General features: G+C 38.2%; 1 protein-coding gene across 1 annotated transcript; it reads left to right on the top strand.

Annotated features, from left to right (window-relative positions):
* Nucleotides 1–6,480: 6,480 nt before the first annotated feature.
* BSG (basigin (Ok blood group)) lies at nt 6,481–24,860 on the top strand. Its single transcript, XM_072404761.1, has 9 exons — nt 6,481–6,646; nt 14,905–15,252; nt 16,591–16,747; nt 18,196–18,284; nt 18,954–19,090; nt 20,892–21,168; nt 21,510–21,534; nt 22,482–22,543; nt 24,271–24,860. Exons 1-8 carry the CDS (start codon nt 6,574–6,576, stop codon nt 22,534–22,536), a joined length of 1,161 nt encoding a protein of 386 aa, XP_072260862.1. The 5' UTR covers nt 6,481–6,573; the 3' UTR covers nt 22,537–22,543; nt 24,271–24,860.
* The last annotated feature ends 302 nt before the right edge of the window (nt 24,861–25,162 follow it).

Raw genomic sequence — 25,162 nt, forward strand, 5'->3', positions numbered from 1 at the left:
AAAAATGACCCGGTCACATCCAAGTTTATGTGCAAAGAGTTTATCCACGTTGATTAGGATCCAAGTTTGAAATGTATCCAGAACAGTTTCTCAATATGCCTCTGCTGGCAGACAAGATTATCTCATGGTCTTTAACATGGCCTCTCCCAACCTTTTTAACACGAAGAAACCCTTGAAATAACTTTCAGGACTTCAGGGAACGCCTGTTAAAATTACTATATTCACAGCTCCCAATACATTAGCAGGTGGTCAGTGGGAAGAATTTCTCTTATATTGCATGTCAGAGGGAAGAATGTCATCCTTTTGGATAGCCCAAAAGATCATTGGTGTCAATAGTAATTGCTTTGAGAGGTCCAAGTTGCTCATAGCTCAAGGAACCCTGAATGAGAAACTAACATATGACTTTCTCCCTGTTGCCTGGTGGTTTTGAGTACTGGTGGGTATTGTGCTAGTATCTTTTCATGCCCATATTCTAATCCGTTGTCTACTGTATTTTTGTTTTATATTGTGGCCATGAATTGTATGTCCATACATATTCAAAAGAAATTTAGTCATATTTTTTGGGTATATGCAGCTTCCTGGTACTATATGTCTGTTAATACGAAGCCTACACTGTTATGTGTGATATGATGTATGTGTTGTATATCTGATTCTTTTTGTTATGTTTACCTGTTATTTTTTCTCTGAAAACTTAATAAAACTGATTGAAACAAAATAAATTTAGTGCCCCTTGTATTTGTAATTTTCCTGCTATCTAGTTGTTCCTATTTCCTAAACCAACCCCTGTAAATGAGAATTTACCACATAAATCTGCTGTACAGTAATTTTATAAGTCTATAAGAGTACTTTCCTAATATGTCACAATACACAGCTTTGGTAAAATGAAAACAAAGCTGTAACATTTTACCTTCAACCTTTAAAAAGCAGTCCTTGAACTTTAATCATATGACTGTGTCACGTAGTATATGCTATATGAGTAGTGTAATCAGTCTGCTTTAGGCAAGCGTAACATATTTCTTCACTGAGACTGCTAAAGTATTGTTTGTAAGTGTGGGGCAGCAACAATTTGGTTGTAGCATGTCCTAAAGGTGAACTGTTTATATCTTTATTTACAAAAATAATATATAATGAGAAATTGCATGGGAACCCTCCTAATTATAAAATAAAATCGTTTCTCAGGAAAGGAACCTGGCTGGCAGCAGCAGCAAGCATGTAAGCTCCCCTTTTTAGCTATACCAAGCTCCCGGTCTTTTAAATACCAAGTACCTGTCTGTCTCCAACAAAAGTAAACCACGCTGGGGAGAGAAACTTATCTCCGCAACGTTAAATAAAAATGTTGTACGGGTCTTCGGGCAGGGAGTTATTGGAATCTGGAAACTACAAGGGGCCTCCAGTTACCTGTTTCCTCACCCCAGCGAATGGGTAGAGGAATGCCCAGCAAAGGGTTGTGTCAAGTCTACAAGTAAACACATAACATAAAAGGAAAAGTATTCTTGTTTAACTAATATCCACTTATGCAGGGTTTAGCAAAGTTCAAAGGTGACATCCCAAAACAATCTGTCCAGTGCTGGCAGCTTGCCATGCATAATGATAGGAGTGCTACTTGGCTGCTAAACAAATGGGCAAAGTCCCACTTTACTTACACATTACTCGGATAGATTCTACTAGAATCACAGAGAACCCAGGATCTCTCTGTATGACTCATTAACATATATCTGTAAATAAAATCAGACTCTGCCTAAATTCTTAGTGGCCAGGTGAAGTCCAAAGTATCTATTTAGAGTGACCTTGTCTTTCGTATAATAAGTCATGGACTTTAAATGAGTAAAAGGAGGAGCAGTGACAGTTCTAAATATGTGTACCCTGGTAATGACAGTTATTACTAGTTATGCACGTGTAGTATCTGTGGCAGAACAAAGGGGTAAACTCTACCAGGGACAGAAACATAAACAAATTAACACTTAGATGACAGTGAAGAGCAGTTTTCAACAATAAATTCCAAAAATAACTGCAAAAAGAAACCCCCTGTGGTGTCTGCTAGAGCAAAGAAAGTCCCATTGTTGATCTGGTTGGAAAAAAATAAACCCCTATTGTTATGTCAGTGGTAGCAAAATAAGCACAAGTATTGCTTCCAGTGGGAGTAATAATAAATCCCATTCCGGTGTCAATAGAAGTAAAACATGCCCCATCGTTAATGTCAGTGGATGAAAAATGTCCCATCATTGCTTTCAATGGGAAAAAGTACTCATTGTATTAGCAGCAAAACATAATACCCAGTCAATATATATTACTATTTTTTTGAAAGTTCAAAGTCTGTCTCTGTTGAATAGCATAATTCTTTATAGCACATTGCTTCTCTTATCAATAAACAGATAGCAGAAATAAAGTTTTATTTATGATTTTTTTATACATATTTTTTTTTTGTTAATGTGCCATGTGCCTGCCAATGCTAAAACCAGTGTAGCAACAGCTTCACTTAGTCATGGTCACTATAATCACTTCTACTAGATTTGAAACCTTTGGCTGTCTACATTGGCGATGCTGGTATAAAATAGCTTCCACACATGCACTATTCATGTTGTAGGAAAACCATACATAGTCTTCCCAACCTTTTTTTAACATGGGGGATCCCTTGAAATACTATTCAGATCTTCAAGGAGCCTTTCTATAATTATTATATCCACAGCATGGTAATCATTAGGAAGAATGTCACGTTTACAGTTAGCCAAAAAGATCATTGGTGTTATTTGGGAAGCAGAAACTGCTCATGGCTTAGGGAACCCCCTAGGTTACACAGAATCCTGGATGAGAAACCCTGGTGTACAAAAAACAGAAAAAAAAAAGTCTTGACAGGCAGATAAACGTTTTCTGCCAATGAAAAAGCCTGCCTGTTTGGACTGCTACTTAGACTTTATTTGCATTTCAAGGTTGATTTAGATGTTGCTTTCAATAAACATATAAAATCTTACTAATACCTTTTGAAAACAATGGCATTCCAGGTCAATGATGGATCAATATATCAATTGAATATTGGCAATGCTTGTTCTTTAGTCCATAGTGTTTAATATTGACCAAGTTTCAGGATTCAGTAAAGTTAGGCTTAACGATAAGTACAATAATTCCAGAACTATTTTACTAACCCCCTTAAAAATACCCAAGTCACATGCTGCTAGAAAACAGCACTGTTTGTTATCAGTATGTAGTTCAAGGAAAAAAACTCTACAAACAATATCTGAAATATGTAGCTAGGTATTTAGTGGAAAGTCATATGGAATAGAAAAGTTGAGTGTAAAAACAGCTAAAATCTTCACTCAATAAACTGTGTGACTTATCAATGATCCAATCGTTTGAACATTTCCTATTTTATCTGCACATATCTGAGTTTTTGCAATTATTCACATATTGTATTGTGTAAAGATTCCTGACTTATTTAGATAATAAAAGTTTCACAAAGAATAGCTTTGTTTAGGAGCCAGTTGTATTGTCTTATATTTTATATTTGCTGTTTTGTGTTTTATCTTTTGTATATATATAAATAAATAAATATATATATATATATATATATATATATTGATATATATATAAATATTGTACACACACAATCTTAGTTTTTTTTTTATAAAATATTTTTAGTTTTTTAAAGGAAAAATTATAGTAACAACATTGTAACAGAACATAATGAATTGGACACAAAATAGCCGTAATAAAGAAGAAAACAGTAAGAAATCATTGGAAATCAACAAATGATTCACAGTGGGTGGGATCACGATCTACTGGTCGATCGCAAAGGCAATGCGAGTCAATCGTGGAGCCCTGCCTTACCTCTCACTGCGGTTTACCAGCCGCCCTGCTGTACGTATATAGGGATGCTGAGGATGTCTTTCAGTGAGTGAGAAGGCTCGTGCAACAGTGGGGAGTGGAGGGGGGGGGGGGGGGGGGGGGGGGGGGGGGGGGGGGGGGGGGGGGGGGGGGGGGTTATGCAGAGAGGGCGGGAGGGCAATCTGAGGTGAGCAGTCCTGGGCAGCCATGTCAGTTCAGACTCGGTGTCAGGGTTCAATTACTGAGATACCTTTGTACAGATTAGCAGTTCTTTTTCTTGTGCAGCACATCATTGTCCTATGACAGGTGTAGTGTAGCTTTCTGGTCACTATAGTCTTGTAGTGCAATGTCTGTGCAATGATCTGCTATTCAATGTCTCATTGGCTCCAGTCACTCCTGTGAAATATACTCGGTATACGAGGTGGTGCTGAGAAGTTCCTGGCTTTGCCCCCTTCCAGATGAAATAGAAATATGAGTGTGGGGGCATATGACAGCCTAATATCTTGGTATGTAACTGTGCAAATATCAGGTCTTTGTGATTCTTAAAACTGTTTTTTCTTTTAGTGAGAAGTTGTGATGGCAGAGGCACAAGCAAGTTTCACGTTGTTGGAGTTACAGGCCATCATGGAAAAGCCACCAGGGAAAGTCAGCATAGGACATTCACACTGAGGTGTCACAAACACTGGGGGAGAAGTGTCCTTCCTACAGCACTGTTAAAACCTGGATATCTTGTTTCAAGACTGGGCATTACACCGTTGAAGATGAGCCCCGCAGTGGGCGCCCCCCAACCTCAACTGACCTGGCAACCTGCGATGCTGTCCATGAGCTGATTATTGAGGACCGGCGAATATCTACAAAAAAGATACTGGACATCTCACAGGAGCGTATTGGGGTTGTTATCACCACTATCCTAGACATACGCAAGCTTTCAGTGAAGTGATCAGAAGAAGGAACGAGTTGAAGCATTCAAAGCCGTTTTGGGCCATTTTGAAGCTTCACAGGACTTTTTGGCTAGGTTAGTGACAGGGGATGAAACCTGGCTCCACAGCTATGATCCTGAAAGAACAGTCAAAGGAATGGCGCAACAGCAGGTCCCCGCGGCCAAAGAAGTTCGGAACCCAGAAATCGGCCACAAAAGTCATGGCGTCTGTTTTCTGGGACAAAAGTATTCTGTTGCTGGACTACCTACCTCAGGGCCCAAATGTCACCGGACAGTATTATGCTAACCTCCTGGACCAGCTGAAGGAGGCAATTTAGAACGAAACGCTGTGGAAAGTTGACCAAAGGGATCCTTTTTTTTGCAGGAAAACGCACCTGAGCACACGTCCAACGTTGTGGCTGCCAAATTGAACACCCTGGGTTTCCAATTGGTCCACCATCCCCCCTACTCACCTGACCTGGCCCCTTCGAACTATTATCTGTTCCCGAATTTGAAGAAACACCTGAAGGGGCAATGTTTTGAGGACATTTCTGACGTCAAGATGCTGCTGAGACCTGGTTTGCGGCCCAACCAAAGGACTTTTATTTGAACGGTCTAGAAAAGCTGCAACTACGCTGTACCAAGTGCATCAGTCTCAGGGGGAATATGTTGAATAAATGTGTTATTTCATAACTCTGGCTCTCTTCTTTCTGGGCAAAGCCAGGAACTTTTCAGCACCCCCTCGTATATTTAAATAAATATATGTTTAGCATTTTTATTGTTGACAGATCTATTTGACTTGGTCAATTTAAAAGTTGCTTGCAAGCCAAAAAAAGTTTGGTCACCCCTGGTTTATTACCGCTGAAGGATTTTATTGTTGCCTATGGCTTCATATACTGCTGCCCTGGTAAAAACAGAGAAGGGAAATCATCCCAATGGTAACTACAGGTGGAAATCTCCCTTTGGTAACAGTGGGGGAAATCCTAAGGAGGAACTAAACTGAAAACAGCCAAAAAAAAAATACTTACCTTCCACAGGGTAGTCCAATCACTCCGGGGGTGTCTGGCATCTGGTCCTGCCAGCACTCCGGGTGCCACCATTTTAGTCTCTTCTGGGTTCTTCATCCTACGTCACCCGAACCAGGCGTGAGATTGGGTGACGTAGGATGGAAAAAAAACTTGCTGATCTCATTGTAAAAACTTTTTTTTCTTTGTGTGAAAAGAGCCTCCCGGGATGTGTGACGTAGGTATACGGCGAGGATTTGCGCTCCAATTCATTCTCAATCACCTAGGCGATCGAGAAGTAAGGGGAGGTGCTGCATTTTTTTTTTATTTAAAAAAAAAAGTGTTGCACTTAAAAAAAACACAGAATTTTTACTCTACATAAAGGGGTTGTCTACCCTTTAATGTAAAGGTAAATTTCTGAGTACGCTATAACTGTAAGGGGAAATTTCGCAGGTGGAAACAATGAGGTCATATCCACCATACACCAGAAATCTATTCAGTGGAGTCACAAACTTCAAACTGTTCGCATTTCCATTTAGTCTGTATAAACCCACAGAAAGCACAGTTTTAGCCGCAGCTATACAATAACCTTGTCCTCACAGAACACAATGGAGCGCAACCGCCATATACAGAGCTGGCGTCTTGTGACACGTGACACAGAGGCTGTGCCGGGAGCTCCAGGCCTCATCCAGTAGGGCGCATGAGCGGCACCCCGCCCCCTGACATAAGCCAGCAGGTGACCCGCAGCTCCTTCTCAGTTGGTTGTTGGTGTGTGAGCAGAGCGGACGGGCCTAGCAGTGACTTTCAGTGACCCGCTTTAGAGGCCGTAGGATGTACAGCTTCGCTTTCATCACGGTGCCCGCCGTGGTGCTCTTATTATGCGGGACGGGAGCGCACAGCTCAGGTAATATCATCACCCACCGGGCTGGGGGTAAGCACAGGCCCGATACCGGGCAGCAGTGTGTGCTGAAGACTATCGGTCACCTCTGGGGGGAGGACACTTCATCCATGTTTATATACCATTATAGCAGGCAATGAGGAATAGACTCCTCTCTCCTACAGACTAGAGCTGTATGGTGCTGACTGAAGTGCCTGTGTGGAGTTATTCCTTGTTGTCTGGGTTTAATTTTAGTAGCAGAAATTGGGTAATACAGGCTGTGCCTACAACAGGGCTTTGGGTGTAATTATGGCTGCCATAGGGATTAATAAACAGGTGTGTGTGTTTTGTTTGTGTCTCATTGGTTTCTGTGTTTAGCCAAATCTCTTCATTTTGACTTGTTGCCCTGTGCCAATGGTGATCATGGCACAAATCTCCCCACAAACAGTACTAAAAATCCTACTAGTTCTCATACTTCCCTGATCTGAATCTTAGTGTGTATATATATATATATATATATATATATATATATGTGTGTGTATATATGTGTGTGTGTGTGTATATATGTATGTGTGTGTGTGTGTATGTATATATATACACACAATCTACACATAATTGTTCATAATGCATTTTTAGGAAGAGATCTACTCTTCCCTAAAGAGGAAATTCTTTAATATTTGATCTCATTGCAATATAAACATTTCATGTATGTTTATTATAAACCATTATCTGCTAATTCTTCTCCATCTATACAATTCTGAAAAGGACCCTTTCATGTACACATTTGTAAAATGTATATTCTAAGAATATTTCATATATACATTTAATTATTTTTTGTTTCTTTTCTTGCCATAATTAGGTGTCCTATAAAAAGTAGTGATAGAAGATTAGACTTGTTGACATCCCTTTCTCCCTTGTTTATTATTGTATGGAGTTCTAATCCCACCACAACCCTAAAGCTACATACACACGTCCAATGGTTCTCGCCCGATAATTGGCTTAGGGCCGAAATCGAATGAGAATCCGGCGCGTCCATCGTCCGATCCATGGATGATGAACGATCCTATAATGCAAGGAAGCAGAACGGTGTTGTATGTACAGCGCTCGTTCATGCATCGTGCAGTCGTTAGCCGTTGGAAAGGATCGTGAAAAATCCTTTACAACGACAATAATTGCACGTGTGTACCCAGCTTTAGTGGTCAGGATTGGAAGACCATCGCATACCATATTCTGTTGACATTAAAAGTCTTGGGGTACAGGTGCCCTTGTCATTCTTACCTGGGCAGTGGACGCCATAAGGAAAGATCACTGAATCTGTAACATTAATTTTTACCTCTTGGTTTTTATAATTTTACAGTTTTTCAGTATACCAGATTGAAAATCTAGGTGATTGGGGTTACCTTGTTTTTATCGGCACTTCTGAAATCTCTTTTAAAGCTAGCAGGGCTGCTTTTAAGAGATGAAACCTAAGAGTATGGTAAGCTGCTCGCACTAATATTAATCCTCTTTTCTTTCTCCACCCTGAGTGGCAGCATGTGACTCTGGGACGTTTCCAGTTCTGAATACCTTTGGTAGCCTTTGTTCTCTCCTGTGGATATATTAACCTGTTGTGTTAAAGTAATGTTCATTAAGGTCTGTTTAAAAAGGGGGGTTTATTGGAAAAATGCCTAAAAATGCACATACCATGTTCATGTGTTTATCCTGGCATTTTTTTTTTCATAGTAGAGGGTAAAGTGAACTTTATGCCTATAAATCATTTTAAGCACTGAGATTTATTCGTAGGTCGAATGCACAACTCCCAAAAAAAGTCCTTGTGTATATCTTGGCTATGCTGCAAATAATTGTAGGTGACTAGCAAGAAGTGAACCAGATGCCCTCATTACACTTTTTTCCCTTACTTGTGCAGATTTTTTGTTGGAAATGTTTTCCACCCTGCAGTACAGTCTGTGGAGAAAACTGCGTCAGAAAGTGCTGTCATTGATGCTTCCTTTTTTGTGTATTAGGAAATATTCCTGTGACTGATCATTTTAGATTTGACCTTCTTATTGACTCCCTATGACAATAGCTATAGGGACAGAGTAAATCTTGTAAATGAGGACAACAGGTTCCAAAAAATGTATTGGCTTTAGATTCTAAATAAAGATGTCCTGTTCAGACTTCAACATTTGAATGTGTTTGGAGACTGTTCATGCTACAGCACTGGTGTTCTGCCATGTCCTGAGCTGGGTCCACCACCTGTGGCTTTGCAGATGGTAAGGTCAGGCAGATGGTACAGGTAAAGTGTTGGATAGTTAGGAGATAAGGATTGCCACAGGAGCATGTATTACTGTAAATGACCACTTGTCTCTCGGGCTGGAGTGGTTTCCTATTTGCATTTTTCAGGAAAGACTTGCTGTAGAATGCATTTTGGTTTCTGCAGACGCATGCTAAAATGTTCTATTTATCACCTGGTAGGATGTTGGTGAAATATTGGCTTGGTTTTTAATTGAGTAATTGATTAACTTGTAAAAGCTTGAGATGAGCCTAAAGGTTGAGCATACTAAAAGACTATTTTAAATCTGTTTTGGCCTTGAAAATTTATTTAGGTGTTTTGATGATTAAATCCATTTGCTTCATATACATGCTTGTTTTTATCTTTTCTTTTAACTTTGTTTTCACTCCACTGTTCTTCTTTTGTTGAAATTATAACAAGATGAATATTGTATTAGGTCTGGCACCCATGTCCAGCGAGTGTGGTTAGGTATATGTTTAGTAAAGTTTCCTGTCACATAGGACAGTGTGTTTTTTTTTTTTTTTTTTTTCCCCCCCCCTATCTGGCAACTGTTCATGTACAAGTAATCTTCATAGAGACACAGTAATAAAATTCTGAGAAGTTATGAAATTTTCTAACTACAACCTAAGAAAATTTTGGCTTTTCATGGAGATTAATGTATTACTTATTCTGTACCTTGTACAAAGGGCTTTGGCCTGTTTTCTTGACTTTCTTTGCCAGCGTGTTGGGTTCAGCGTCTGACTTTATACGTGATAATCATCGATGGGCTTGTAAATTTCAAAGCTTCTTTTTTAGAACATTCTTAGAAAAATGTTTTCCTACACCCACTCCTAGATAGCTTGTTCTGTCTATATTTTCTATCTTTGCATTTATGTAGAGAAGTGTCTTGATAAGGACTATCCTTTTTAAATCTTATCTTCCTAAATCTTTTGCCGGTCAACTTTTCTTTCCACATCTTAAAGCCTGTCATCTTAGTCCCTACATGTCAAAATTATAATAGCATCCACAAACATCAGAGGGTGGTTAGATTTGCATACAAAGCCTAACTGCTCTCAGGAAAGATTATCAAGCACAAGGCATACAAACAATGACTGTTCTTTTCCTTGCTATGAATGGTGCCAGTAGAGGAGATAAGTGGCATAGGCTAATTTCCTAGGGTAATTGTGGCAACTTTTCTACCCTCCAGTGAATATTGTTGTAGATACTGGAAATGGAACTGCAATTCTTTACTTAATTGCATTATGTCCAGTAATATTTTTCACCTGGTTATAGATTGCCCCATGTATTATCTAAGTCTTCAGTAACCCCCCAAAACAGCTGGGTGGGTACTGAAAATGCCAGGTGGTGCACCCATATAAAGGGGCTGGGGAGACCACTGAGATTTCATTGTTGGCAGTTCTCCTATACAATCACCACCTGAGCCTTGCTCTGTCCCTGAACAGGGAAATGCCAGCATGTGATAGGAAGCCCCTTCAACCCTGGTCAGGACATGTACTGAGCTTGTTTGTATGGTTAAGAAGGCTACATTGGACCTGGTTTTTAAAGTTGCAAAAAACAGAAAACCTTAATTTATAGTACAAGGTTCAGCACAGTAAATTCTGTCAAACTGGTATAGTAAGTCTGGTTTTGTACAAGTAAGAGCAAGTTAGATATTATATTAAACTTGTTTTCCTCTGGTGGCCTTTGTTCAGAGTGCCTTGCTTGTATCTTGTTTCTACCTCTCTGTACACTTCAATTCTGTGTCTAAGGATGTTATGTTGTGAAGAGAAGAGAATTAGGTTTGTCCCTCTTTGCATTTATTAGAACTGTGTATGCTGTCTGCATTCTTCAGATCAATTTTTTTTATCCAAATATATTTTTATTTTCGAAACACATATATGCATCTGAATGCAACCTATTGGGGCAAACTTATTGGGTCTTCTGACAACCTACTCCTCCATGTCGTCAAATTATCTAATTGGTGCTCCTGCCCTGTTCATCTAATGAAGCTGGACTTCTATATGTAGGGTAGAATATGGCCTCCTCCAGGTGGTGATGTCCCCAATGAAGTGAGAACACTGGCTGACCAATTTTATTTTTGGTGTGAATATGTGAATGGTTTTGTAGTCTTCCCTGTGGATAGAGCTGCCTCTTCATTGACATTTGGTTTAAAGTTCTATCAGCTTTCTCAGCCGGTGATCAAAGAACCAACTCCTCTTTCCTTTTCTCCTTTATTGTAAATTGCAGCCTCGTATGTTTGGTGGCCTGGTAGGCAGGAGTAGGTATGGTGCAAGCTAGGCTAGGTCTGTGAAAAGATTAAAAATCTTGTGAATTTGTAGTTGGCTGGATCCTTAAGTGAACAAGAACCAACTTTATTGTAAAACGCTGACCTGTGTAGGATGCAGTACATTCTGAAGTGCCTGGTAAAAGATAAATACCTGAGTAATGTAAGGTTTTCTGGAATAATTAATCATGTAATGCACCTCCCCTTTGGAGCATTGTGTTTTATTTTTAGGATGTTCTTTCCTCTCTTTTTCTTTTATTAGTCTATGCCAGGGGTGTCCACAATTTTTGGCTCGCAAACTACTTTTTAAATGATCAAATCAAAATGATCTACCATCAATAAAACACACACACGACTATAGTGATGGGAAAGCTACAGCTCACCTGTCATAGGAGAATGACGTGCTGCACAAGAAAAAGAACTGCTAACCAGCACTGCTCACCTCTCTGCCTCCCTTCCCACTGTTACACGGAGCCTTCTCACACGAAAAGACATCCCCAGCATCCCTATAGACGTAGCAGCCGGCTGCTGGTTAACAGCAGAGAGGAGTAAGGCAGGGCTCTGCCATCAACTCGGCTTGCCTTTGGATCGCGTTCGATGTTTTTGGCACCCCTGGTGTAAGCTGTTCTAAATATGTAACCAAGTTCTCCTAAGACATGATGTGGTACAGTGTGATTGGAAATATTTTAAGTGTTGATATGACCAGTCTGCAGTAAAGTGCACTGATCCCAGGCATTACCCAGTGTGTTATTGATGTGTGACAGATGAGCCGGACAGGCGTTTGCTCTTTTCAAACTTCAGTACCTGGCTAATGTAACACATTGTATTTGTTGGATAGTAAACCCGGATTGGGACACAAGTCATGTCCATTGGTTTCTCCGTATTTCTTTTCTGACAGGATCAGTAATTCACTTATTCTGTTAAAGGGTTTTTGTGCACCCTGGTGGGTAAGAAATTGACCAGACTGGCCTGTCATTTTTTTTGTATTATGGAAACTTAACAGGAATATGTAATTCCCAAATCTCTGTGCAGGTGGGATAAGAAATTGTACCAGAAAGATGCTGTTGATAAATCTGACATCAGGATCCAGACAGGCATGATCCACTGAACTTCATCTATATCTATGGACCTGACTGCTGATAATCTGACTCTGTATTGCATATGTTTTCTCATACGTTATTTTGTGCGTGCTCTAGGCAGTATAGGTTTGCAGCTATAGGGAACATTCTTCATCTTCTCTAAACAACCCCACATCAATGTACAATACAGTTTAGCACTTGTAGAGCAGTGCCTGCTGGTAGATTTTGTGAAGGTGACCTTGTTTATGCCTGTGAGTCAGAACATGTAACAATTCCACTGTAGACACAGTGTAGTCATAGCATTATACAGATTTCCAAGTTGTGACAGAACATAAAGGATTGTTTGTTTCACTGTGAAACTTTTTAGCTGATTGGTGGTGGGGAATAGCACATAATTGCAATATTTTATTGGCTTTTTAGGCACTGCTGCCAGACTCTTTATAGACATTTATGGTGCATGTCACTCTGGCTTTGTGTGTGTCTTTTTTCAATCTTGTAGACTTGCGGTTTTGCTTCCTTAATGTGATCAGTGTTATGTTCTTCTTTTACTCTGTTTAAAATAATTGCACTTCTGTTGTCCCCCTGCAACCAAGTCTTGTACTTGCCTTGGTCAGTGAGATTTTTAACTAGATTGTAGGTCCACTTAAATTTCAGACAAGGTTTTCTGAATCCCAAGATTAGAACAATATTCTATCTACCTGCCAAAGGATTTGTATGTGCTTTGTATATTGGGCTGCTTGCTTGGAGTTGAGTTTATCAAGTTGCCTGACCCATTTTTACTTCTGTGAATGTGTATGGTTACATTCATAGACAAAAATAGTTGTTCCAGATTAATCTGATGAGTTACATTTGGATGGGAAATCCAATTAGTGCTAGGCTAGGCTTTCCAGTTACCATGTGACGGTGTATTCTGTATTACTAACATACTGTGCCTGGTGTGTCAAATCTGAAAGGACAGTGTACGTTTTAGCAGACCTTTGCTTTTTGCAGTGTGCTTTTTTTAAACTGATTTGACATAAAATATCCTGTAAGGGACCTTACTGTCAGATAGGCATGTGCTTTTTTCCTGACCTCTAACCAGTATCTGGTTTCAGTATAGTAAGGTCAAGGATGTGATCTTTGGTGTAGCTGACAAAGGTCAACAGCTGTTGGTTCAGAAAAGTTAAGCGCAAAGGCCATTATAATTCTGTATTGGTACTGACACTTGAATCATCTGTACACTTGTAGTTTTATACCACCACCTATGAGTTTTTAAAAATCAATGTGATGTGCAATTCAATTGCATTGTTTTTGGTCTAAGAGAATTCTGCAATCTCAAAAGTTTATGGTACAAAAAGTTGTGTGATTTCGAATCTATCCATTCACTTTGATAGCCCTAAAACCAAAGTGTGAAGAACTATGTTATGGGGAACATCGAAAAATGTGTAGTTTGTGCCTAGGCAATCCCCTGGAAAGAAAAAAACATATAATCAATTTAAGGTTGATGTGTGTTTTATATTTTTTTTTTTTTTCTTCTTGGAAAAGATATTCTGTAAATGAAGGTTGTAGTCCTTGTATTTTGAATATGAATATGCGTGTATAAATTGAATGTTGCTGCTCAATCTGATTTAATTTTGTGTAATGGAAAATGTTGCTCAATTCTCCTTTGGAAATGCTGAGTAATGGGAAAAGATGGCCCTGCTGTCTGAACTTTTTACAGGCTTCCATTTGCAGAAACCATAAATGTTAGGGTTAATCATTTTCTGTCTTTAGTGGGACAGAGTGAAGTAAAATATTTTTACAGTCTTGTGATGTCAGATTGTAATGTAATCTGTTAATTATGCCTTGTCCTATTTAGTGCAGTCTAGCCTAATTAGCTCTTGGATGAAGAGAACAGTGCTCATTAACTGTTTGCTCCATGAAGCTTTTCTGTTTCTGATACTCTTGTGATATTAGAATTGTCATCAATTGTTACACAACAGTACAACTCCTGTTCACGTCTTCATAATCAGAACTTGTTAAGTCTTGGTTGTAGTCTTTTATTAGGAAACTATCATTTAAAGCAGATCTGTCACAGAAATGATTTCCATGTATCTTGCCCTTAACTCATTGTAGAGAATGCTAATTGGCTGATTTGGAGTCTGGGGTGTCAGTCACACCTGAAACATATATTCATATACCACAAATTACTAAACACTGGAGCGGTATAATCATTCTGGATCGGGTATTCATATACTATATTAAGAGCAATAATATGCCAATCAGACAAGCTGGACATTAAAAAAATTGTCACTCATTTTATTGGGTCTATAATCTTTAGGTGAAAAGTGCAAATTTAATTGACTTCAATAGATTTCTTTCAGAGGTGACCTTTTTATATTAATGGTTTGACTGAATTGCCCACTTAATACTAATTCATTTCTTGTATTTTCTATATAATTGCCATGCCTAAAAGGGCATCCCCAAATACTGCAAACATTACAATTTAAACCTAAAAACAAATTGCAGTTCTTAAGACACAACACTGATATAAAGCAGCCCCTTTAAAGCAATATTTTAATATGGAGTTGTCCAGTATCTAATTACCTAGTAGTTAGATGGCAGTAGCAGGAAGGTTCCATAATATGACAAAACAGTTGATTCTGTTCACACAAACTTTGTTTTTCTTTTGCCTTTTACCCACGCCCCACAGCTGGGTTCATAAAATCTCCACTTTCTGAGGTCCGACTGACAGGCGAATCAGTGGAGCTACACTGTGAGGCCATCGGCCACCCTATACCTGAAATACAGTGGTGGTTTGAGACGGACTATAACAATGACAGTTTCTCTCAGCTATGGGATGGAGCACGTGAAGACCGTGTGCAGATGAACACAACCTATGTAAACCATGCTACAAGCACACTCTATCTTTTCAACCTGAACCCAGAAGATTCTGGGACTTATGAGTGCCGTGCCAGCAATGATCCAGATCGTAACCATTTGACCAAGACCCCTCGCATCAAGTGGATTCGCTCCCAGGCCAATGTTATTGTCATAGACCGTGAGTGAGAAACTGGTGAAGATTTCCTGATCTCCTGAACTCCCTCGTTATCCAGTGTGATTCCTCCTAGCAGTCCTAGATTAGAACTTTCCTTGCAAGTTCTCTGCTAATTATTCCCTTGGTCCAAGATCCCATTCCCTAATGTGTTTGTTTTTTCCAGTTGTGTAGGAATTTGATTATTTGTGTTGGTTTGCCAAATCCCCAAAAAAGTTCCTTTACTTTATAAACTGTTTTTTTTCCCCTTGCGGATGTGGTTCTTCTGGGTTCAAGAGAAAAAAAATATAAGAATCCTATGTAGAAATGTTTTCAGCTCAAGACAAAACTAAAAGCAGGAAGCCTGTTGTGGATTGAAGACTCCCGCATGGAAATGTGCTCTTGGGAGCCCCTTGTTCCTAATTTAATTGTCATCTTCGGTGTGGAATTCCAGATGTCTTCGCACTGTCTGCTCTTTTTAGATTCCTTACTGCTGTCTGTCTTGGATAGATTGTATTGTAATCCTTGTAATCTTTTTATCTCCACCTGTGAGCATCTTCCGTTCCTATCCAATGCAATCCTAAATTCTAACTTTCCCCTCCTTGCTTTCACACTGTGGAAAACTAATTTGTTTCTTCCTAGCTGACCCTGATGGTTTCCAAGTAGTGCACATTTAAAATTAGACTTAAGAAACCGCAGAAGTTCTTGAATACAGTTCTTTAAAGAGACAATTTTATTTTCCATTTTTAGGAACTCGCGCCCCCCCCCCCCCCCCATTCTAAGGAACAGTAACTAAATTGAAATTACTACATTGTTAGTTTGATATTGAGGGCCATTATGGTTAAAATTGTTTTTCAGCTCTAAGCAAATCTTCTGGTGAAGAAGATGCTTGGGAAAGAATAGTGGATGTGAGTTTCATACCTGAAGCTTTCAGACTGTAATCAAAAAAAAACCCTCCTTTCCCAGCAGCAGATGGGTATTTGGCCATTTTTATACTAGTATTAAAAAAAAAAAAAAAAAAAAAGACACATAGCATCTGGTGTTGCATTTAATGTGAAGGTCCCCAAATTTCGCTAATTTCTTGGCTGATTTTCTGACTTCAGTACTTGGTGCATATTTGACGCAAACGTAGCTGAAGATGGCTGTAATCTGTTGGGCTGCCTAATTGTGTAATTGTATTTGCCTAAATACTAAAGCAAGATGGCATGTCAAACATTTTATAAAACAATTAGGCAGGGCAGCACTGGTATTCAATTAATGAAAAGCCCTCTTCAATTAATGACAATGGCATCTGTCATTGAAAAATGCTAATTTTTTTAAAATCTATATTTGTTTGACTGTTTTTTTGTTTTTTTTTTTCTATAGATCCACTAATTGTAACCAGCTATCCAGATGCAACTGGTGGAGAATTGCTGATCTGCAATTTAACGGACTTTACTCTTACTGTTTCTGGTCACCAGTGGCTTAAGGGATCCAAAGTTATCCATGAAGATAAAGATGCCTCCCAACTGACAATCTACAAGTAAGTATCCTTTTCACTCTGACTTAACATGGTGTCACAGGTCTTGGATCAGTTATTGTCCAGTCTTTGACTGCATGAAAATTGAGTTATCAATAACCTTTCAAATCTGTATATCGTAGTCTGTGGAACCATAATATACAGCAAAAGAAAAGCTTATTTAAACTTTTACCACATGCATCAAGTTTACAGTGTTATTTGGAAGTAGCAAGGACTAGCTTTGCGTGAGATAATGTGTATTCACACAAGGCACATAAAGGCCGCTACACAGACACCAGGATTAACATATTTGTGCCATTGTGGGCCAGCAGTGTTTGCATAGAATGAAAATTGGGTGGAGGGGGAGATGCTATCTTCCTGGGTGACATTAGGATGAAGGTATTGGCATGGTGTAGGCTCTTTAGAAAAGTAGAACAAATATACAATTGATAAATCTAAACAATATTTGAGATGCATATATAGAAGTCCAAATGTAAGAAAACTGACCCTAGGTTCAGTTTAGTTTAGATGGAAAATACATGTGCTTTAATGATTATGTATGCAGTTATATTGGAACTGTCCAAAAGCATTCCAATACTGCTTCTAGTTCTCCATTTGGTTAAGATACTGCAGGGAGGGTTGTGTTTATTTTTTTATTTGTTTTTTTTCCATGGGCACTTAGGCTATGTACACACGTGCAATAATTGTCATTGGAAAGGATCTTTCACTATCCTTTCCTGCTGTACATACAACACAATTCTCCTCTATGGAGAGGGGAGGGGGAGAACAACGGAGCGTCAGCTTTAGCCCTGTTTTGCATTTTGTTTTATTTTGTTCAGGTATGAGCACTTGATTCAACAAACTTTCTAATAGCAGACCTGTAAACAGTATGTACTTGGAACCTTGAAAAATTTATCTAAAGCTGGTAGAACTGATAAATAGTACAGCTACTAGCTGATGGATTGCAAAGGTAGAACTGAGGCCACATTTGTGTGTTTTTTTTTTTTTTTTTTTATATACAATAATTTGGTCATGTTGCCACATTTTAAGTGTAAAGTTGTACAGCGTAGATTGCACTAAGAAGATCATGTGCTCTTGTCTTTTAGTAAAGTTGAATTTGTTTCTGGTTTGTGAACCTTTAGACTGCTTTGTTGGCTTAATTTTGTCTTGGCAATAGAATGTCCTATGTCAGGGGTGGGAAAACTGGGTTTTGTGCAGTCAGCGTTTGCACACATTAACATCAATGTCATGCTGAGATGGTAGCACGGCATCATCTTATGTAAATGAGACTATCCAGCTATCCATGGAATAGCTGCTTTAGACTGGGTTTTATTTCCAGAATGTTTTTTCCCTTGTAGTCCAAAGATAAGGGACATGTAAAGTGTTATGGGGTTCATCTGTCTTTTGACTGTCATTATTTGGTTTAATTCAGTTTTGTTTTATGTAGAATTTTTTTTTTTTTCTTTTTCTAGTATTACTGGGGTGAATGCAGAAAGCTCTGGGCAATACACCTGCAAGTTCTTGACCTCTCCTGAAGTGTTTGCAGTGATTAACATAACAGGTAACGTGCTTTAGTATTTCAAATAGGAATGTGTAGGTATGGCCAAAATGTAATTTTTCCATACTTAAACTTTTGGTTAAATTCAAAAAATTAAAAAGTTTAAAAAATGCAAGCATCGCACAACTGATGACAGCTAATGAATCAAAGTCCTTGGTCGTTCTCTCTAACCTTATGCCTTTATGAAAAGTTACATTAGCTCCTAATTAGATCAGTCAGATGTAATAGTTCTGATTTTTATGTAAACCTGCCGTGTCCTAAATACTTTGTAGCTTACTATGAAGTGTAGACTTATGGTTTATGCATGTATTTTTCCTTCCTCAAGCCGTTTAATGCCTCTACATCTCCCTAGTTGGATGTTAAGATATTGACTTCCAGCCTGCATCAAGCAGATTGGTGGAAAGGGCAAGCTACCAACTACCTATGAGTTTCTTTCCATAGGATATATTTGCTCTATAAGCTTCAAATGTATTCTTTTTGTTTTCCATATGCATTAAATAAACTGATGTCTGGTTCCAAAGTTGCTTTTTTATTTAGTAAAAATCTTTCTTGACTTTTTTTATGTCTTTATTATCAGCAGGTAGTTATACCAACCAATAATAAACAGTACAATAGTTTATAACAGTATGAAAACGTACATCTTGCCTTTTTAAAGCACATCTTCTTTTTCAGTTGCACCTCATGTTGTGGCCTACAAGAAAACCGAACATGGCAACGAAGGAGACACGGGAGTAATGACCTGCAAAAGCAACACTTTTCCACTTGTGGATGAGTGGACGTGGTACTTGGTGTCTCAAGATGGCATTCAGGTATGTGAAATCAGGTGCATTTTCTTATATAGTAAATATTTGAAAAACTCAAAGTACATTTATATTTCATACCCTGCCCACTAAACAAAAAATATGTTGCCTTTGCCTAGTTTTTGACTGAGACCTTTGTGATGTAGGATTCCCAGTTCAAATGAAGTCTGCAAGCAACTGTGGGACCTTTGACCTGTTACTCCTTCTTAAGCTAATCAATTTTCTGCTGTCTTTATTTTGATGGTAGTGAAGGCTTTTTTAGGACCTGTTTATGGTTCTGGGATGTGATGAAGCATTAATTCTTGTTTGAGTGGAGGCCATTCCTCATTAATGGCTTTCTAATGCATGGTATAAATGCAAATCTGGCACTGAAATGCTAAATAAGCACACATCTTTTGTGGGTGTAGACCTCTTCTTTTTCATAATGTCATTAAATTGTTAATCGGAGCTCTGTGTCGGTTATACTATCTTTTTTTTTTAAGACTCGTCAGTCCAGAGCACAAAATGGCTGATTGTTTGTACCTAGAAGAATCGACTGTAGTTTGAAGGGAAAGGGTAGTTGCACCAAATATTGGTTTGATTATATATATCTCTGATGGTTCTGCCAGTATAATAATAGACTTTCAGTTGCATTGTATTAGGTTTTCACACTTTTTTTGTGATGTTCTCTAACACTGTTAGAGACTGTGTCTGCTCAGTGATTACTTAAAAGGAAAGCATTATAAAAACAAACTTGTAAGCCAAAGAATATTTGAAAAAAAATGAAATCTATCTTTGTGTTCTTAAAGCTTTTAATTTCATTGTAAATGGTCAAAAAAGAATTGGCCTTACTGAACCCTTACCAAGGTTTTCTCCAGCTGTGCATAATTCAAAATGTACACACACCTTGCCCCCATGAACTGGACTGCTCAGAGGAAGGGCTTCCAGCCGTGTGTCTAACTTCTTTAGAATTGCTATATCTCTTGGCAGAAATCCATCAGGCTGCATAAATATGATTGGGAAGCTTCCTGTAATTCTGCACGTAGCAACCCAAAGGATGTACTGATATGAACTCATACCGTTGGTCACTGAGGATTCTTCCTTGCACCATTGTTTTTGTGAATAAATCCTACAGAGCTGAATATTTAATGTCTTTTGTTTATTCATGCACTTTAGCTGTAGGTTGTGTCCCCCATATGCATGACTGACAGTGAACATTTGAGTGTTCGGGATGTTCCCATCTGGGACTTTTTTTTATTTTTATTTTTTCCTCCCGTTTGCCCCAGGAAAAGTATGAAAGTATACCCATTTTATCAGAGTTGTCCCAACATTGAGGATGTTGTCACCTTTTCCTAGGACAACCTAAAATGTTTACTTGTCCTAGATGGTAAAAATCAGAGGTTGCATCAAGAGACGCAATCAGGGTGGTGAATACAAATAATTTGTCTAACCCTTTCCTTTATTGAACACCTAAAGAAACCTGTTTGCCTGTACATACACTTTAAATATTGTATGTCCTCTCAATCAAAAAAGGACTATAGTTTATTGAAACTATGTTTGCTATTAGGGCCTACAGATGTAATTAGAAGCCCCTGTGGGCAGAAACAGAGCTCCTCTGTGTGGATTAAAGGTTATTTTTGTAATGTTGTATATAGTTGCTTTAAGACCTGTCTCTAAGCAAGATATTTCCTTTTGTTTGATACAGAAAACGAAGGTTAGCAAGGCTAGGGCCAGCCAATTTTGGACTACTCCATTGCAAAGTTATCTGGAATATATCTGTTTAGCGAATGTTGACTGGGACACAATAATTCTTTGACATTCTTCTTTTCAGGCTATAGTAAACGGATCAGAAGAACGTTATTTCATAAAGTCCACTGGAAATAAGACAGAGCTTCGTATTCACCAGCTGGACATTGAAAAGGATCAGGGTGAATATATGTGCAATGGATCCAATATACATGGTAACACTGGAGCCACCATTGCACTCCGTGTACGTAGCCGCCTTGCTGCCCTTTGGCCATTCCTTGGCATTGTAGCTGAAGTGCTGATCCTAGTAACCATCATCTTTATCTATGAAAAGAGGAGAAAGCCAGATGATGTGCCAGAAGGTAAGACTCATTTGGGGATTTTGTTAGAAGCTTCTGGATGTGTAGAATTTGTTAGTAATTTTTTTGGTATTTCTTAAATCCTGATTTATGTGGTTAAACATCTACTTAAAATACCTAACTGTTCTGATCCTACTACATTATGTTCCTCCTGTGCATCACTGTAGTGAACTCACTGTTTCTCTTTCTGAGCTTCTGGATATGTGAATTATTTTGGTAAGATGGAACTTGGGCATCTTTTCTGCTTTGCTTTGTTAGATCATCTGCTCTGCCCAGCTATGCTGGCTTTTTCTTTTTTTTGTCAATGTTTAATCTTATTTTTTTTTCTTATTCCTTATTTATAGATGAAGACGGTGGATCTGCTCCTCTGTAAGTACTAAAATTGTACTGATAGAGTTAAAGATTATAGCTAATGTCGAGTTTTGTCTTTATTGCATTTTTTTGGGACTAGTGCTGTGAGGGCAGTACAGTACTGTCAATTCAGGCTTTAATATCACAACTATTTCCCTGGAGCCATTTGTTGCTAGAAGGCAGATTTATAGTTCTGCATTGCAGTAGATATAAATCACCTTTACAATATAAACCTTCAACTACCCTGCCATTAGAACATGTCTAGTTGTGAAGGACGCTACAATGGTTGCAATATATTTTAAAGTGTTTTTAATAACTTACTAGTCCTTATGTGGTGGCTGCATTAATTCACATCCGGTAACTTTTCTAAAACTTTTCTAAAAGTACAGAAATTACCTGTTAACTTTTTACTTTGTTTCATGTGAAATTATCTAAGAGAAACAATATCTTTTCTTTTTCTCATCTCTTGGGTGATGGAGAGGAGATGTTTGAAGCCCATTCTGGGTGATGATTATCACATTCTTAATAGCAATAGTGGAAGCCCGAGCATAGCTATTCAGGGCAGTAAGAAGTTGATTTTGCAGGATGCCAGATACAATTAAAGGGGAGATTGATGCAGCCACCACATGTCAGGACAGGTAAATTGCAGTATAATTACATTTGTTTTGTGTTTAAATGTACTTGAATGAATTGTGCAATGAAAAAATAAGTTATATACTTTGTGACCACACATAGTTACATACATATGGAAACATGGTTTGTAGTAACACAGTAGCCAGAAATTGCACATTGTCTGGAAATTCTACATTTTTTTAGCAGGATGAAAATGTTCTATTTTTCCTTATGTACACTTATTCATCCCATACGTGTACACCTATACTGTGGCTGTGCATTAATACTTTTTTTAGTTTAAGTCTTTTCTGGTATGCCTTTTTTGTAACCTTTTTTTTTCTGTGCATTTGTAGGAAAAGCAATGCTGGTGCAAATCATGACACTGTGCGACAGAGGAACTCCAGCTGAATTACAGGTATTAGCTTTACTTTAACAAAATTTAATAATGAACCATCATTACCACCTATAGGAGAGATTTGGAAATTACTGTTTACACATGGCTAGTCAGGGCATGGTACACTGGAAGGTCTAATAAATCTAAAATTGATGCCTGGGTCTGATTTCTGGAAGGTAAGAATAATGCATAATTATGCACTTAAAGTATCTAGCAGCCTTTTTTAGTCTTTTTTTTTTTTTTTTTTTTTTTTTTTTTTGCTACTAGTTTTGGCAATTTGCGAGAGGCTAAAGCCAACATTTAGTAACAATTTCAATCTGTGTGCTTCAATATTACACGTTTACACAATGCATGGTAATATGTTCTAAATTGTGCCTTGTAACAATACAGTTTTTGGTCCATTGTGATTTTTGGACAACCCATTAAAAGAATGTTGGCTTAACAAAGCATGTTAATAAACCTGCCCTAAAAGCATTGTGGTGGAGAATATTGTAATTGGGCCCAGAATCTATTTGTGCATGTTCAGGATGATCCTGCAGAAGATGGAATAAGGAATGTGCTAATAAGTGTTCTTTTTCTAACCCCTCCCATCAGACAAACCAGTCAAGACAGCTACTACTTTTGCAACTGAAGTTGTTTGAAAATTGGAAAGCCTAGGAAGTTCCTTCATAAAACCAAAAAATGGGTTTTGCATATTTATGCTGAATTGTGTTCATTTTTATACATTGTTGCTGTTTTCTGTACAGTGAATGTTCAGTATACTTAATGGCTGGGACAGATCCCCTTTCCACCTTACATCCTAGCATTTTAGATTGGGCTCTTCTGAATCTCTAGAGAAGGATTTAATTCACTTTTTTTTTTTTTTTTACAAGCATTGACTTTAAATTTGAGTTCAGTGTGCGTAAATATATGATTGTTGTATTCATCATGCCAGCTTTGATTTGCTTTTCACAAAATCCAAATGGCAAACTGATTTGTAATGTTTACATTTATTTTTTTATTCATTAACCTCCTGGGCATTACACTGATGTCTAGATTTCTGTACCAAAAGCGTTACTGTTTTTCATGAAATTTTTTTTTTTTTTTACATTTTAGACCTGTAAGTTACAGAAATATGTCCGAACAAGGGTCTAGTAGATATCATGAATATAAAAAAAAGTTTGAAACACACAATCATGAAAAAAAAAAAAAAAATGTACTTTTATTTTTATTTCATGTTGTGTGGTGTTTTTGTACTGTAAAAACCATTTAGAAGCAGATTACATTGTACTCTGCTTTTAAATTTCCCTCCCTGACACACCCCCATACATCACCAATCACATCACTGGAAGATGACTCATCCTCTCAGTGATGTGAGGGGGGGATTTCCCTGCCTCACACAGACAAGAGACACAGGCACACACTGGATGCTGGAAGCTGCTGGTATCTCCGGAGAGATGCACAGCACAATGCAGGATTTCTGTATTGTGCTATACATCTCACTGCAGATGCCAGCAAGAGGAGCTGCGGACACTGGGTGAGTATTTCCTTTCAGTTGTAATCCGATTTTCATACAATGTATGACAATTGGATTGCAATATAACATTTGTTTACATTTAACCACCTGGTGAGAAAAACTCGGGGTTAACGAAAATTGCAAGTGCTGTGCCCACAGGGGTCTTTGTGGTATCTCACTGGTAAAAAAAAAAAAAGTATGTCTCTTGTGATTACAATATGGCAATTAAATCATTTTTATGTTTGTCTTTCAGGTGAAGAGTACTACACATAGAACAAGCTATTGAGTTCTGCACACAGAAAATTTGATTTCCCCCACCCTTTGACTTCCAGTTGTAATTGACAATTCCTCTTCTGTTTTTGGTTGTGTAATGCCTATAAGACATTGGCTTGACACATAAGCTGTACTGCTGGATTTTATGTACATGTGGTTCTAGTTCTGCTGACAGGGACTACTTGTTCTAGATACTGGTGTGAAATAGTTGCCAAAAAGTTAGACTTCTGGCTCACAAAAATAGATTCAACTGTATTAAAGCCATAATTTCTTTTCCATTGATCCCGTGAACTCTGTGACCTAGGTTTCCTAATGTTTATAGATATTTTGATTTTATTTTATATGTGTTCGAGACTATTGTAGAAAACATGCACTGTGCATGCAAGACTTGACTGTTTTTTTTTCTTTTTGTTTGTTTTTTTTTTTTGATATTTTACTGTTTTAAGTTGGAGGCTTTTTTTTTATTTTTTTTTTTTTCACACTATCCAATGAACATATTATGGATGTTGACACTGGATTGTAAATTTGTGTCTGCAAAGAAACCACACCAATAAAGATTTCCCTATTTTATTTGTGCAGTTTTCTTTCTACTATATTACATGTGGGACTTTTTGAAGTCATTCATCATTGCTCTTATTACAAAGTGAATAATTCAGTTCCTGGACACTTTTGGGATCTCATCTAAACATTTGTGTCAATGGTAATGAAAACAAGTCTTGAATGTAGCTTGTTGGGTTTTTATGCTGACGCTTTCTCTACATATTTTGGTGCAGTGGCCTAAAAGAATTCACATTTTGGGTAGCATACCACAGGGTGGGTTCCGGCTTTGGCTGGTGGCAACCCCCAGCGGGGTCAGGAGAAGGACCTCACTT

The sequence above is a fragment of the Pyxicephalus adspersus genome, chromosome 3, assembly GCF_032062135.1.
Source record: "Pyxicephalus adspersus chromosome 3, UCB_Pads_2.0, whole genome shotgun sequence".
NCBI lineage: Eukaryota > Metazoa > Chordata > Amphibia > Anura > Pyxicephalidae > Pyxicephalus > Pyxicephalus adspersus.

What these genes read in the sequence shown, in the direction of transcription:
- BSG (XM_072404761.1), top strand. Translation starts at nt 6,574, where the DNA reads ATGTACAGCTTCGCTTTCATCACGGTGCCCGCCGTGGTGCTCTTATTA. An exon ending in GACGGGAGCGCACAGCTCAG is followed by an intron (nt 6,647 to 14,904) that starts GTAATATCATCA and finishes CACGCCCCACAG; the next exon opens with CTGGGTTCATAAAATCTCCA. An exon ending in TGTCTCAAGATGGCATTCAG is followed by an intron (nt 19,091 to 20,891) that starts GTATGTGAAATC and finishes TCTTCTTTTCAG; the next exon opens with GCTATAGTAAACGGATCAGA.